This window comes from Aegilops tauschii, chromosome 7 (assembly GCF_002575655.3).
Source record: "Aegilops tauschii subsp. strangulata cultivar AL8/78 chromosome 7, Aet v6.0, whole genome shotgun sequence".
Lineage (NCBI taxonomy): Eukaryota > Viridiplantae > Streptophyta > Magnoliopsida > Poales > Poaceae > Aegilops > Aegilops tauschii.
The window spans coordinates 627043827-627058563 of record NC_053041.3 but is presented as its reverse complement, the minus strand read 5'-3'; the positions used below and the strand labels follow the sequence as shown (position 1 = coordinate 627058563).

The window sequence follows — 14737 nt, the reverse complement described above, 5'->3', positions numbered from 1 at the left end:
TGAAGGCGTCAAGATAGCGATCGTCCTCGGAGTCCCAGGACGACGCTGCTCCTAGCTCGATGTTGAAGAGCGTGGCCTGCTTCCGTGTACGTTTGTCCTCACGATAGGCGCCCTCATCTCGTTCCTCTCCGCCAAATGCAAATATGTAAATGAATTAGTTTCCCGCGCCCGCTGGAGCGCGCGAAACCGCCCCGCGCGCGCCAAAACCATTACCGCGCGCTTGCGTTTTTTACAGCCACCGTTGGAGATGCTCTAAAGAACTAAATCAGGGACAGTTGATATGAACCAGAGGGAGTACGTATACTATATTCGATGGCCTTTAATTTACAGTAGTAACTAATTCATTTACATATTTGCATTTGGCTAATCGGACGCACAAGAGATCTTTAAAAAACGACTCTTGCCGCCGTGTACTGAGCTCCCGCGTCCGCACACCCGATCTGAGTCGTCCAATTCTGACCGGGCGGTGGCGGTCCAAGGCAGTCGGCGGGATCTTCTCTCCAACGAGCGCAGCCTCCATGATGCGCCGTACCTGATCGAACCGGCCGATGGTCCCGGGGGACAGCCGCGTGAGTCCGCCTGTCCTACCAGCACTGGTCGGTCTCCCACGTCCTCCGCCGGAACGCCGGCCCGGCCGCGGCCGCCCGCTGCATCATCATCCCCGCGGCGCGGCAGGTGACGTCCCGGTCGTAGCGAGCGCGCTCGTCGGGATCGGCGAGCGTGGCGTAGGCAGCGTGCAGCCGGATGAACCCCTCGTCGCCGCCACCTCCGACGGCGTCAGGGTGCACTTCCCTGGCAAGGCGCCGGTAGGCGGCCTTGATCTCGCCCTTGCTGGCCCCGGCGCCCAGCCCGAGCACCTCGTAGTGCGTCCTGCCTGTGGCCACCGCCGCCGGTGCCGCCATCGCCGCGGACGCACGCGCCACCACGCACCGCCGAGCCCCTGCCACCTGCCCAGGGCGAGCCGACCACATCACCGCCGAAGACGACGTCGCGAACGTAGCCATGAATTCCTTGACACAAAGCAGAGTATTTCTTCGTTGCACTGTTGTTCGTCCTCGTTGAGGAGAGAGCTGAGACTCCGGTGGATTTATAAGGGCTCCGGACAGGGGTGAGGACGGAGGAGTCTGTGGTGGCACTCATACGTCCAGCTCTCGATCTTATCCCCATCGAAGCGAAGAAGATTATGTGTGAGCTCCCGCTGAGTCAGCCACCCGGTGCGAGTTGCTTGTCGACCTCGCGTTGAACGTTGCTTTCGTGACACCAATTGTGGTGCCAACTTCTCTTCCCCAACAATGTTGAAAGGGACTCGCGCGAGATGCTATGTAGCATCCCATATGATGGCCCACATGGCATGGCATGACAAGTCATGTATAAGCTTTAGCCGTGGATAGTTCTATTTGTTTTCTTGGCGTGCTGACATATCGAATTTGAAATTTTCAAATCATCGTCACATAACATAATACATACGTGTCGGGCCATGGTTTGAATCTCGCCAACTTGTCCTCACTTGGACGGCAAATTTACCGTTATTGTTATCTCAGTCTCCCTTCTTTTTTTTGCGAGCGTTATCAGCCTCCCTTAACTAGTCTCGCGACACCGACAGATGGTGGCGATATTCTTTCATGGTGTGGACTTCTGCTTCCGGGTAGCTTGTTATTCTAGTGTCTGTGGTTATCAGGAACATTAGAATTTCGTTTCTCTCTTTTGATATTGTGACTTTTCTTTGTGAAAAAGATTTAGATACATTATATTGTCGACTTGTTTTACCAGAATTCGTGACACTTTCCTGGGACCTCCACGTGGAGTCACCATAGATTTTTCCATTGTTCTGGAAGGTCCCAGCCGCCGGCTGAGCTAATTGATTGCGTGTCGACAGATGTTCTATTGCCGCATCCACTCATTCATATGCAGGTGCGTGTGGACTCTGGTTTCAATATGATCAACTTGTTTTAACTAAATGATAGTATGAGAATATGTTTTGGATTCCTAACTTGTTGCACTGTTGCGCACACACACTTGTCCATTCTGGATTCTTCATCATTGTTCTCGCGACGCGGACAGACGGTGCCGATGTTCTTTCATCGTGTGGTCATTTGGGGGACTTGTTATTCCCGCGTTTATGGTTGTCTAGCGATTTCGAATTCGGAAGTGTAGCTCCTTGGGTGAGTAGATCTTTGCTTGCTCTCAAAGGTTCACCCTAGCTGAGCAATAGCTCCTTGAGACGTCGATGAGCCAATTGATTGTGTGGTCACATATTTTTCATTGGTCGGACTTTTGGGGACTTGACAATATTCCAGTGATTTGTGGTTATCTGAATCCGGTGCATTTCGCCCACCAACTCGTCAGCCTGAAAGTGATAGCGCAATGAGCCAATGATCTACCGTGACTGACCTCTGATTTTTCTGCATTCATTTGTCTTTGTACGTATATATGTTTTCATTCTGCCTCTAGTCTACATGATAGATGTACCTCCGACTTTTTCACACCGAGTTTGTCTTGACATCGCCAGGAATTAGCCTGTTCTTCTTCGTCTTCTAGATGGTTCGAGATACTAGTAGCATCTTGCTCATCACCACTTACGTTACGACCGGGTAGAAGAAAATAAGCTGACCCGAGTTCAGATACGTATCCTCATAGTCGTACGTGTTGCACATGCTTTTGTCTAGCGGCGCCGACAAGAAGCCATTCGGCCATGCATGCAGCTGGCGGCAGAGCCCGTCGGCGATTATAGCATTATCAATTCGACAGGTGGGTCGTCGGAGACGACGCGGACGACAACTGCGCCATCGCGGCGTCGACGGCGACGTACGGCCGGGGGCGGGGTCTCGTCTCTCTCGGCGCCGCGTAGACATGAGTGGCGGAGCTGGGGCCTGGGGCGGAGGTGAGCGGCGGACATGAACGTGGACATCCCCGTGAAATGAATTTGGAAAGGATATGTGCATTACTAGGAAAAGGGCTATAGATGGAATGGCCACTAATGACGTATCAGACATGTGGTGCGCCATTGCTATGTAGCAGTGGCGCACCATGTGCTCGTGCGCCATTAGTGTAAAAGACACTAATGGCGCACCAGAAACACGGTGCGTCATTAGTAACATTTTTTATTTATTTTTTCAAATATACTAATGGTGCATCAGGGCACAGTGCGCCATTACTAGTTTAAGCTAGTAATGGCGCACTCTTCCACGGTGTGCTATTAGTGTATATTTTATGGACATTGATCTCGATCCCCCTGCATCTCGATCGCTATCCCACCTCGCCAGATCTGGTCCCCCTCGCTGCCGAGCACCCCCTGCACCCTCTACCCCGCTCCACCGGCCGCCGCCGCCGACCCCCCGCACCCTCCCCCGCTCCACCGCCGCCGACGACCCACCACACCCTTCCCTGCTCAACCGCCGCCGACGACCCACCGCATCCTCCCCCGCTCCACCGCCGCCGACGACCCACCGTACCCTCCCCGGCCCGCTCCACCGCCGCCGACGACCCCCCGCACCCTCCCCGGCCCGCTCCACCGTCACAAATGAATGCAACTAAAATTGCAAAAAAAAACAAATTTGATTATATTTTCAAATAACAAATTTGATGATATTTTCAAATAATAAATTTGATGATATTTTTTCATATTCATAAATATTAATAAATAATAATAATAATAAAAATTACTTATGGCGCACCTCTGGCTGGTGCGCCATTGCTATATAAAAAAATTACTAATGGCGCACCCATCGTGGGTGCGGCATTGCAAGAAAAAACATTCTAATGGCGCACCGCTCCCGTGTGCGCCATTAGTAAGTTTCCCTCCTTAGCTAATTCCTCCCTCTCCCTCGCCAGTCCACCCGCGCGCTCACCGGCCTGACCCACGACGCCGCCGCCCCGATCCCCGCCGCCCCCGCGCCCCCCACCACTGCAGCTCCCCCGCGCCGCCGCCCCCGCGCCACCGCGCGCCCCACCACTGCTGCTCCCCCGCGCCCCCCCCCCCCCCCGCGTCTACCCGCCGCCCCACCTCGTCTTCCACGCGCCAAATCGAGCGGCGGCTAGGTAAATCCCTCCTGACCCGCCGGCGTCCACCTCGACCTCCTCCTCCCCTCCATTCCCTCCTGACTCCTCCACCTTCCCTTCTCTCTGCAGGATCGGACGAACTCCATCATCGAGCAGAACCGGGGCGAGCTCCAGCCCTACCCACCTGCGTCCAGTGCAGGTATGCTCATCCACCTACACCATCTACCAAAGTCACTGCAATCAAGAGTACACAAAGTCTAGATACACCTGTTAGTTGCTACTCCATCTAACAGTGCTGCCACCATGTTCCTGTCCTGTTAATCAAGAGTGCTACTCCATCTAACTGTCATGAGGGATTATGGTGAATTTGCAATGCAATGCCAGTACTACACCTGACGATTTGCAATGCCAGTGTGAATTTGCAGTGCAAAAAAATTTCCAGGTCTGCACAATTGTTGTTCTAGTTACTTTCGAAACAAGGAGAGCTTTGATGTTGACTAGCATGCTGATAAATTATGAGAAATTAAAGTTTCTCAGATATGCCAGCAAGAAAATTCCTGTTGTTAAATTCACAGAAAATTCAGTTAACTTGGCTTTACTGAAAACCTTACTGAAACTAAATTCAGTTAGCTGGGTCATCTTCCACTTGAGAGGCTGGAATGATATCAGTGGCAATTATTTCCTATGATATGATGCAGCAGTAGTAGTAGTATATTGTGCTTAGGACATGAATCATATGCAGCAGTGGTAGTAGTATTTTGTGATGAGGTTGGAGATTATGACCCCCAAACTAAATCTCCTAGGACCACAAATCATACCATCTCATCCATATAAGAAGCTTGAACAGCACCTTAACAATGAGGCACTACTAATTGGGCTGCTGTTTCCTCCCCAAAAGAAGACATCTGTGTGTTGCTTCTCAACCCTGGTGCCTTGCAGGTGAGATCACCTGCTTTACAGCTTTCTCTTGCTGCATAGGAAAGGTATTTTGCAGTGCTCAAGCAAAGTGAGGATAGTTTTTGCACAACAGCTGAATGTAACTGAATTTTTGAACACATGAATTGTAGATAGTTTCAGTTAACTAAGATTGGCAGAATATCTTGTTTCAAATATAGCCTATGCATGTCTTGTTTTCTGGTTATGGATATTGTATAGTACTGCATATCTTGTTTTTTTTTTGTAATATAATGCTTACCAAAGGTTTCAATATTTTGCTGTTACCATTGTTCTTTGAGCATAATTCTTTTTCATTTCCTACTATCCTTATTCTAATTCTCTTAAATTGCTATGTTGTGTGTAATAGAATTAGATCTTGGATCTGCTAGTGGAATTTGGGAGTTTGTTAGCCAGCTTGGTGACTCCAGATTTTTTCTGTGATCTGTGGCTGGCATCTAGACATCACACACATACATACAGAGGCACATAAATTTCGAAGTTGGAAATAAACTGCCAAAACCGAAAGAAATTGGAGTGTTGAAGATATGCTAGTGCTGAATTTTAGTAGTAGACTAAAATAAATTTTAGAATGGCTGAATGTATGCAGCCTGCAGTAGTGTAGCTGTACCAAAATCACATCTGCCCTAATGTATGCAGTCATGTTTTTATGCCATTCTGACTTGTCCACTGGGACTTCTCTCCTGTGATGTCTGTCTTGTTTCTGCAAAAACCCATTCAGTAGTGTGGGACTGTGGATCATTAGCAAGGAAACCGTGCTTTAGTTCAGACTTCAGAGATATTTGCCTTTGCTTCAATAGGTAGTTTGCTCACAGTCCATATGAAAGTAGAGGCACATTGTGGTGCTAGTTTGCTGGGTTTTGTCTCCGACCATCGTGTCGTGATGATTTTGCAGGTACCCCGAGAGGCCCTTGAGTTTGCCGGAATGTTGATTAACTTCCATTCCGGCAAATTCGGGTACTCCATATGTCCTATTTTCAGCAAAGGTCATGCTGAAATTTTCCGTGAATTTTAGCATGACTTTGCTAAAAAATAGGACATATGGGGCACTTCTGACTAATGCATGGGCCGGGGTATCTTCGTACTTAATTAAGTAGGATCAACTGCCTCTTGTGTTATACATATAGAAGTGTGATATCTACTCATAGTTATTACTAATGTCAGTTGCTCGTCATCGATAAACCCTAATCTGGTAGGATGACCTACTAAAAAAGCCCATACCACATATTCTATTTGGATGGCCCTGCTAACCCTTGACCATAAATACTTGAGATGGATGTAGCAGGCTTAAAGAAAGAAATGTTTTTAGGCCAACTCCACTGGGCCTGGCTGAAAATGCACAAGCCTGCATGAATAACAATATTCTATTGTAAAGCTAAACAGGAAAGAGGAACCACTCATCCTAACCATTAGCTCTCAAAATTACCACTTCACTTCTTACCACTGAAAATCATAGAGCATCTCCATTCACCAATTGCTCAAACCAGTTCGAAGGGCGTGTTTTCACCACACTGTGGATTATCTTATTGGACCCAACAGAGATGATGTAGTTTTGAATTATGAACATAGGAAATGTCGTCATCGGACGACGAAAGTCTCCCGGGGGAGTGCGACTGGTGCCACGACGGTCGAGGTCTGTGCGACAGGCCTCACCTGGACGATGATCGGCGCTTCAGCATTAAGCTCGAGGAGACCTTCGAAGTTGAAACGGTACGCAACGACGACAAGTGTTTTTTTCATAATTAAGCATGACTTCAACTATTTCAACGTGTAATTTCATCTTTTACAATTCGAGTATAGTTTATCCCATGCCATGCAAGACGCTATGTCTTGGAGAGGATGGATTTTGAAGATCATGAAAATTTTGAAACGAAGAAAATTACCTGGATAGTAATTTGTTCACCCACCGCTTTGCTATTTTTTCTCGAGAGAAGCCACTAGTGAAATCTACGGCCCCCGGGTCTCTTTTTCATATTATTTGCCTTTGCGATATACTTTTATTTGCATTTATTTTCAGATCTATTAATCCAAAAAATACAAAAATACTTTGCTGCACTTTCTTTTATTTGCGATCTATTTATCCAATCTATTACAACCTTTTTCCCTTCACGCACCAATTTCTGGCACCGTTACCCGAAAGGGATTGACAGCCCCTTTAACACGTCGGGTTGCGAGGATTTGTTATCTGTGTGCAGGGATTATTTACGTTGTGTTGCTTGGTTCTCCTACTGGTTCGATAACCTCGGTTTCATATTTGAGGGAAATACCTACCGCCGCTATGATGCATCATCCCTTCCTCTTTCAGGAAATACCGACGTAGCTTCAAGCGACATCAAAAGGAATTTCTGGCGGCGTTGCCGGGGAGGATCTTCAACATATCCCAGGTTCCTAATCACAAATCTCATCTCCTTGCAATTTGCATTATTCGCCATTTGCCTCTTGTTTTCCTCTCCCCCACTTCACAAAAATTTGCCGTTTTATTTGCCCCTCTTTTCCGTTCGCCATTTTCTTGCCGGATCTGTTTTTGTGTGTTGCCTTGTTTGCCGTTGTTATCATTATGGATAGTTCTTCCTCTATTGCTTGCACTCCCGAGAACGAGGTTCTCGACTTTAAACAAAGGGGATGAGAAAATTTAAAATATGCTTGGTATAGGATTTGCAATGCTCATAATAGATCTACCCGTAAGCAATCCACTGTTGTTCTTCTTCGTTGTTTTTATGTTGGCATCACCACTTGGTATAGATTCATCCTTGATACGATTACCGGTGGAAATTTCTTGATGTGTCCTTCTCTTGATGCCTTTAATGCTATGGGAAATTTAATGGGCTCACCACCCCTTATGATTAATGAAACAACTTTGACTCTTGAGCATGTTATGGAAAGACTAGATGCTATGGAAAAGAAAATGCTCATCGAAGATCATATGGGAATTATAGATAAAAAGATACATAATTTTGCCACTAATATGGGGTCAAAAGCGGGAGATATTCTTAAGTTGCTAAGGGAAAAGGGTACCATAATTCATGAAAGAATAGAAGAAAGCCCTTCTTGGATTTATAAATTAGAAGAAATTTTTAGTAATCTAAGTACGGCTTTCGCTTCCGCTAAAACTATCAAAATAACTCCCGTTAAAATTGGTAGAGCTTCCAAGAACAAGGGTGCAACCTCTGGTGATAATAATAAAGAAGATCTTAAGATGATTGGTATCGACCTGGATTTTGTTGAAGTGATAAGAGATCCTTTTTGCAAGAATGAAATCTTTGGATTTATTCCTAGAAGTGTTGTCATTGAAAATCTTTATGCTCAATCCTTGAAGGATTCTAAGTGTTTGACTGAAGAGTTGGACAAAGATGACAAAACTTAGATCCTTGCTTTATGCCTAGCTAAGGGCGTAAAACTATAGCGCTTGTTGGGAGGCAACCAATGAATAAAGTTTATTTTTGTTTTTGGTTTCCTGTTTTTGAGTGTTAGCACAATTATGCTACTGTTATGATTGTGTTTATTATGTTTTAATTAGTGTTTGTGCCAAGTAAAGCCTTTAGGATCTTCTTGGGTGATAGTTGTTTGATCTTGCTGAAAAAACATAAACATTTGCGCTCACGAAAATAATTATCATTTTTTATCACAGAGCGATAAAATAACCATTCCACTTGAAGTAGATCAATATACAAATTTCTCAGGTCGTCCTAATTTTTCAGAATTTCTGGAGTTACAGAAGTATTCGAAATAGTTAGATTGCTACAGACTGTTCTGTTTTGACAGATTCCGTTTTCCTTGTGTTGTGTGCTTATTTTGATGGCTCTATGGTTTTGTTTGATGATCTGCCATAGAAAAGTTGGAATACATTAGATATAATACAAGAACAAAATATGAATTGGTTTGATACATCACTTATCGTAGTGATTTATTATTCTTATACTAACAGATCTCACGATGGTTATGTTGAGTTTTGTCTGATTGAAGTTTTCAAGGTTTGGGTTATCTTACGATGGATGAAGGAATAATGAGTAGAAGAGCCTAAGCTTGGGGATGCCCCGGTGCTACCTCTTGAGCATGCGTTGGTTTTCCCTTGAAGAGGAAAGGGTGATGCAGCAAAGTAGCGTAAGTATTTCCCTCAGTTTTGAGAACCAAGGTATCAATCCAGTAGGAGCCCACACGCAAGTCCCTCGTACCTACACAAACAAATAAGAACCTTGCAACCAACACGATAAAGGGGTTGTCAACCCCTTCACGGCCACTTGCAAAAGTGAGATCTGATAGAGATGATAAGATAATATTTTTGGTATTTTATGATAAAGATTAAAAGTAAAGATTGCAAAATAAACGGCGGCAGAAATAGCTAGTTGATGGGAGATTAATATGATGGAAAATAGACCCCGGGGCCATAGGTTTCACTAGTGGCTTCTCTCAAGATAGCATAAGTATTATGGTGGGTGAACAAATTACTGTCGAGCAATTGATAGAAAAGTGCATAGTTATGAGAATATCTAGGCATGATCATGTATATAGGCATCACATCCGCGACAAGTAGACCGAAACGATTCTGCATCTACTACTATTACTCCACACATCGACCGCTATCCAGCATGCATCTAGAGTATTAAGTTCATAAGAACAGAGTAACGCATTAGGCAAGATGACATGATGTAGAGGGATAAACTCAAGCAATATGATATAAACCCCATCTTTTTATCCTCGATGGCAACAATACAATACAACGCATATGGGTATATATAGGAGGAAGAAGTAGGTCGGTGGAGCTGTGAGGGGCCCACGAGGATGGGGGGCGCGCCCAGGGGGGCAGGCACGCCTCCCTGCCTCGTGGCCTCCTCGCTTCTTTCTTGACGTCCACTCCAAGTCCTCTGGATCATGTTTGTTCCAAAAATCACTCTCCCGAAGGTTCCATTCCGTTTGGATTCCGTTTGATATTCCTTTTCTGCGAAACACTGAAATAGGCAAAAGAAAAGCAATTTGCACTAGGCCTTGGGTTAATAGGTTAGTCCCAAAAATAATATAAAAATGTATAATAAAGCCCATTAAACATCCAAAACAGATAATATAATAGCATGGAACAATCAAAAATTATAGATACGTTGGAGACATATCAAGCATCCCCAAGCTTAATTCCTACTCGTCCTCGAGTAGGTAAATAATAAAAACAGAATTTTTGATGTGGAATGCTACCTAGCATATTCTTCAATGTAATTTTCTTTTTTGTGGCATGAATGTTCAGATCCGAAAGATTCAAGATAAAAGTTTAATCTTGACATAAAAATAATAATACTTCAAGCATACTAACTAAGCAATCATGTCTTCTCAAAATAACATGGCCAAAGAAAGTTCATCCCTACAAAATCATATAGTTTGGTCATGCTCCATTTTTGTCACACAAGAATGCTCTCCTCATGCACAACCCCGATGACAAGCCAAGAAATTGTTTCATACTTTAGTAATCTCAAACTTTTTTCAACTTTCACGCAATACATGAGCGTGAGCCATGGATATAGCACTATGGGTGGAATAGAATGACGGGGGCTATGTGGAGAAGACAAAAAGGAGAAAGTCTCACATTGACGCTGCTAATCAACGGGCTAGGGAGATGCCCATCAATTGATGTCAATGCAAGGAGTAGGGATTGCCATGCAACGGATACACTAGAGCTATAAATGTATGAAAGCTCAACAAAAGAAACTAAGTGGGTGTGTATGCAACTTGCTTGCTCACGAAGACCTAGGGCATTTGAGGAAGCCCATTGTTGGAATATACAAGCCAAGTTCTATAATGAAAAATTCCCACTAGTATATGAAAGTGGCAAAACAAGAGACTCTCTATCATAAAGATCATGGTGCTACTTTGAAGCACAAGTGTGGAAAAAGGATAGTAGAATTGTCCCTTTTTATTTCTTTTTCTTTTTTTTGGGCCTTTCCTTTTTTTGGCCTTTCTCTTTTTTAATTGGGACAATGCTCTATTAATGATGATCATCACACTTCTATTTATTTACAACTCAATGATTACAACTCGATACTAGAACAAAATATGACTCTATATGAATGCCTTCGGCGGTGTACCGGGATGGGCAATGAATCAAGAGTGACATGTATGAAATAATATGCATGGTGGCTTTGCCACAAATACAATGTCAACTACATGATCATGCAAGGCAATATGACAATGATGAAGCATGTCATAATAAATGGAACGGTGGAAAGTTGCATGGCAATATATCTTGGAATGGCTATGGAAATGCCATAATAGGTAGGTATGGTGGCTGTTTTGAGGAAGATATAAGGAGGTTTATGTGCGATAGAGCGTATCGTATCACGGGGTTTGGATGCACCGGCGAAGTTTGCACCAACTCTCAAGGTGAGAAAGGGCAATGCACAGTACTGAAGAGGCTAGCAATGATGGAAGGGTGAGAGTGCGTATAATCCATGGACTCAACATTAGTCATAAAGAACTCACATACTTATTGCAAAAATCTACAAGTCATCAAAAACCAAGCACTACACGCATGCTCCTAGGGGGATAGATTAGTAGGAAAATACCATCGCTCGTCCCCGACCGCCACTGATAAGGATGACAATCAAAGAACACCTCATGTTTCAAATTTGTTACACAACATTTACCATATGTGCATGCTACGGGACTTGCAAACTTCAACACAAGTACTTCTCAAATTCACAACTACTCAACTAGCACAACTCTAATATTACTATCTCCATATCTCAAAACAATCATCAAGTATCAAACTTCTCTTAGTATTCAACGCACTTATATGAAAGTTTTTATTATATCCATCTTGAATGCCTATCATATTAGGACTAATTTTATAGCCAAAGCAAATTACCATGCTGTTCTAAAAGACTCTCAAAATAATATAAGTGAAGCATGAGAAATCAATAATTTCTATAAAATAAAACCACCACCATGCTCTAAAAGATATAAGTGAAGCACTAGAGCAAAATTATTTAGCTCAAAAGATATAAGTGAAGCACATAGAGTATTCTAATAAATTCCGATTAATGTGTGTCTCTCCCAAAAGGTGTGTACAGCAACGATGATTGTGGTGAACTAAAAAGCAAAGACTCAAATCATACAAGACGCTCCAAGCAAAACACATATCATGTGGTGAATAAAAATATAGCATCAAGTAAAGTTACCGATGGACAAAGACAAAAGAGGGGATGCCTTCCGGGGCATCCCCAAGCTTAGGCTTTTGGTGGTCCTTGGATTTTACGTTGGGGTGCCATGGGAATCCCCAAGCTTAGGCTCTTGCCACTCCTTGTTCCATAATCCATCAAATCTTTACCCAAAAACTTGAAAACTTCACAACACAAAACTTAACAGAAAATCTCATGAGCTCCGTTAGTGAAAGAAAACAAACCACCACCTTAAGGTACTGTAATGAACTCATTCTTTATTTATATTGGTGTTAAACCTACTGTATTCCAACTTCTCTATGGTTCATAACCTCCGATACTAGCCATAGATTCATCAAAATAAGCAAACAACACACAAAAAACAGAATATGTCAAAAACAGAACAGTCTGTAGTAATCTGTATCAAACGTATACTTATGGAACTCCAAAAATTCTAAAATAAATTTCGGGATGTGAGGAATTTATCTATTAATCATCTGCAAAAAGAATCAACTAAATATCACTCTCCAGTAAAAATTTGCAGCTAATCTCGTGAGCGCCCAGGGGGGCAGGCACTCCTCCCTACCTCGTGGCCTCCTCGCTTCTTTCTTGACGTCCACTCCAAGTCCTGTGGATCACGTTTGTTCCAAAAATCACTCTCCTGAAGGTTTCATTCCGTTTGGATTCCGTTTGATATTCCTTTTCTGCGAAACACTGAAATAGGCAAAAAAACAGCAATTTGCACTAGGCCTTGGGTTAATAGGTTAGTCCCAAAAATAATATAAAAGTGTATAATAAAGCCCATTAAACATCCAAAACAGATAATATAATAGCATGGAACAATCAAAAATTATAGATACGTTGGAGACGTATCAAGCATCCCCAAGCTTAATTCCTGCTCGTCCTCGAGTAGGTAAATGATAAAAACAGAATTTTTGATGTGGAATGCTACCTAGCATATTCTTCAATGTAATTTTCTTTATTGTGGCATGAATGTTCAGATCCAAAAGATTCAAGATAAAAGTTTAATATTGACATAAAAATAATAATACTTCAAGCATAGTAACATAAGCAATCATGTCTTCTCAAAATAACATGGCCAAAGAAAGTTCATCCCTACAAAATCATATAGTTTGGTCATGCTCCATTTTCGTCACACAAGAATGCTCTCCTCATGCACAACCCCGATGACAAGCCAAGCAATTGTTTCATACTTTAGTAATCTCAAACTTTTTTCAACTTTCACGCAATACATGAGAATGAGCCATGGATATAGCACTATGGGTGGAATAGAATGATGGGGGTTATGTGGAGAAGACAAAAAGGAGAAAGTCTCACATTGACGCGGCTAATCAACGGGCTAGGGAGATGCCCATCAATTGACAGAAAATCTCATGAGCTCCGTAAGTGAAAGAAAACAAACCACCACCTTAAGGTACTGTAATGAACTCATTCTTTATTTATATTGGTGTTAAACCTACTGTATTCCAACTTCTCTATGGTTCATAACCTCCGATACTAGCCATAGATTCATCAAAATAAGCAAACAACACACAAAAAACAGAATCTGTCAAAAACAGAACAGTCTGTAGTAATCTGTATCAAACGTATACTTATGGAACTCCAAAAATTCTAAAATAAATTTCTGGACGTGAGGAATTTATCTATTAATTATCTGCAAAAAGAATCAACTAAATATCACTCTCCAGTAAAAATTTGTAGCTAATCTCGTGAGCGCTAAAGTTTCTGTTTTTTACAGCAAGATCAAAAAGACTTCACCCAAGTCTTCCCGATGGTTCTACTTGGCACAAACACTAATTAAAACATGAAAACACATCTAACCAGAGGCTAGATCAAAGATTTATTACTAAACATAACCAAAAAACAGAAAACAAAAATAAAATTGGGTTGCCTCCCAACAAGCGCTATCGTTTAACGCCCCTAGCTAGGCATAAAGGCAAGGATAGATCTAGGTATTATCGTCTTTGGCATCCAATCCATAAGTGGCTCTCATAATAGATTCATAAGGTAATTTAATTTTCTTTCTAGGAAAGTGTTCCATGCCTTTCCTTAACGGAAATTGGAATCTAATATTCCCTTCTTTCATATCAATAATTGCACCAATCGTTCTAAGGAAAATATACCAAGAATAATAGGACATGAGGGATTGCAATCTATATCAAGAACAATGAAATCTATGGGCACATAATTCCTATTTGCATCAATAAGAACATCATTAATTCTTCCCATAGGTTTCTTAATGGTGGAATCCGCAAGGTGCAAGTTTAAAGAACAATCATCAAATTCACGGAAACCTAACACATCACACAAAGTTTTTGGAATTGTGGAAACACTAGCACCCAAATCACACAAAGCATAGAATTCATGATCTTTAATTTTAATTTTAATAGTAGGTTCCCACTCATCATAAAGTTTTCTAGGGATAGAAACTTCTAATTCAAGCTTTTCTTCATAGGATTGCATTAAAGCATCAACGATATGTCTAGTAAAAGCTTTATTTTGACTATAAGCATGAGGAGAATTTATCACGGATTGCCAAAAGGAAATACAATCTAATAAAGAACAATTATCATAATTAAATTCCTTGAAATCCAAAATAGTGGGTTCATTGCTATGTAAAGTTT

At 42.6% G+C, this 14737-nt stretch overlaps 1 protein-coding gene across 1 annotated transcript; it reads right to left on the bottom strand.

Annotated features, from left to right (window-relative positions):
* Positions 1-281: 281 nt before the first annotated feature.
* LOC109746104 (chaperone protein dnaJ 11, chloroplastic) lies at positions 282-1192 on the bottom strand. The gene has a single exon (XM_020305220.4). The coding sequence runs from the start codon at positions 1002-1004 to the stop codon at positions 585-587; it is 420 nt and encodes a 139-aa protein (XP_020160809.1). The 5' UTR covers positions 1005-1192; the 3' UTR covers positions 282-584.
* Positions 1193-14737: the final 13545 nt, after the last annotated feature.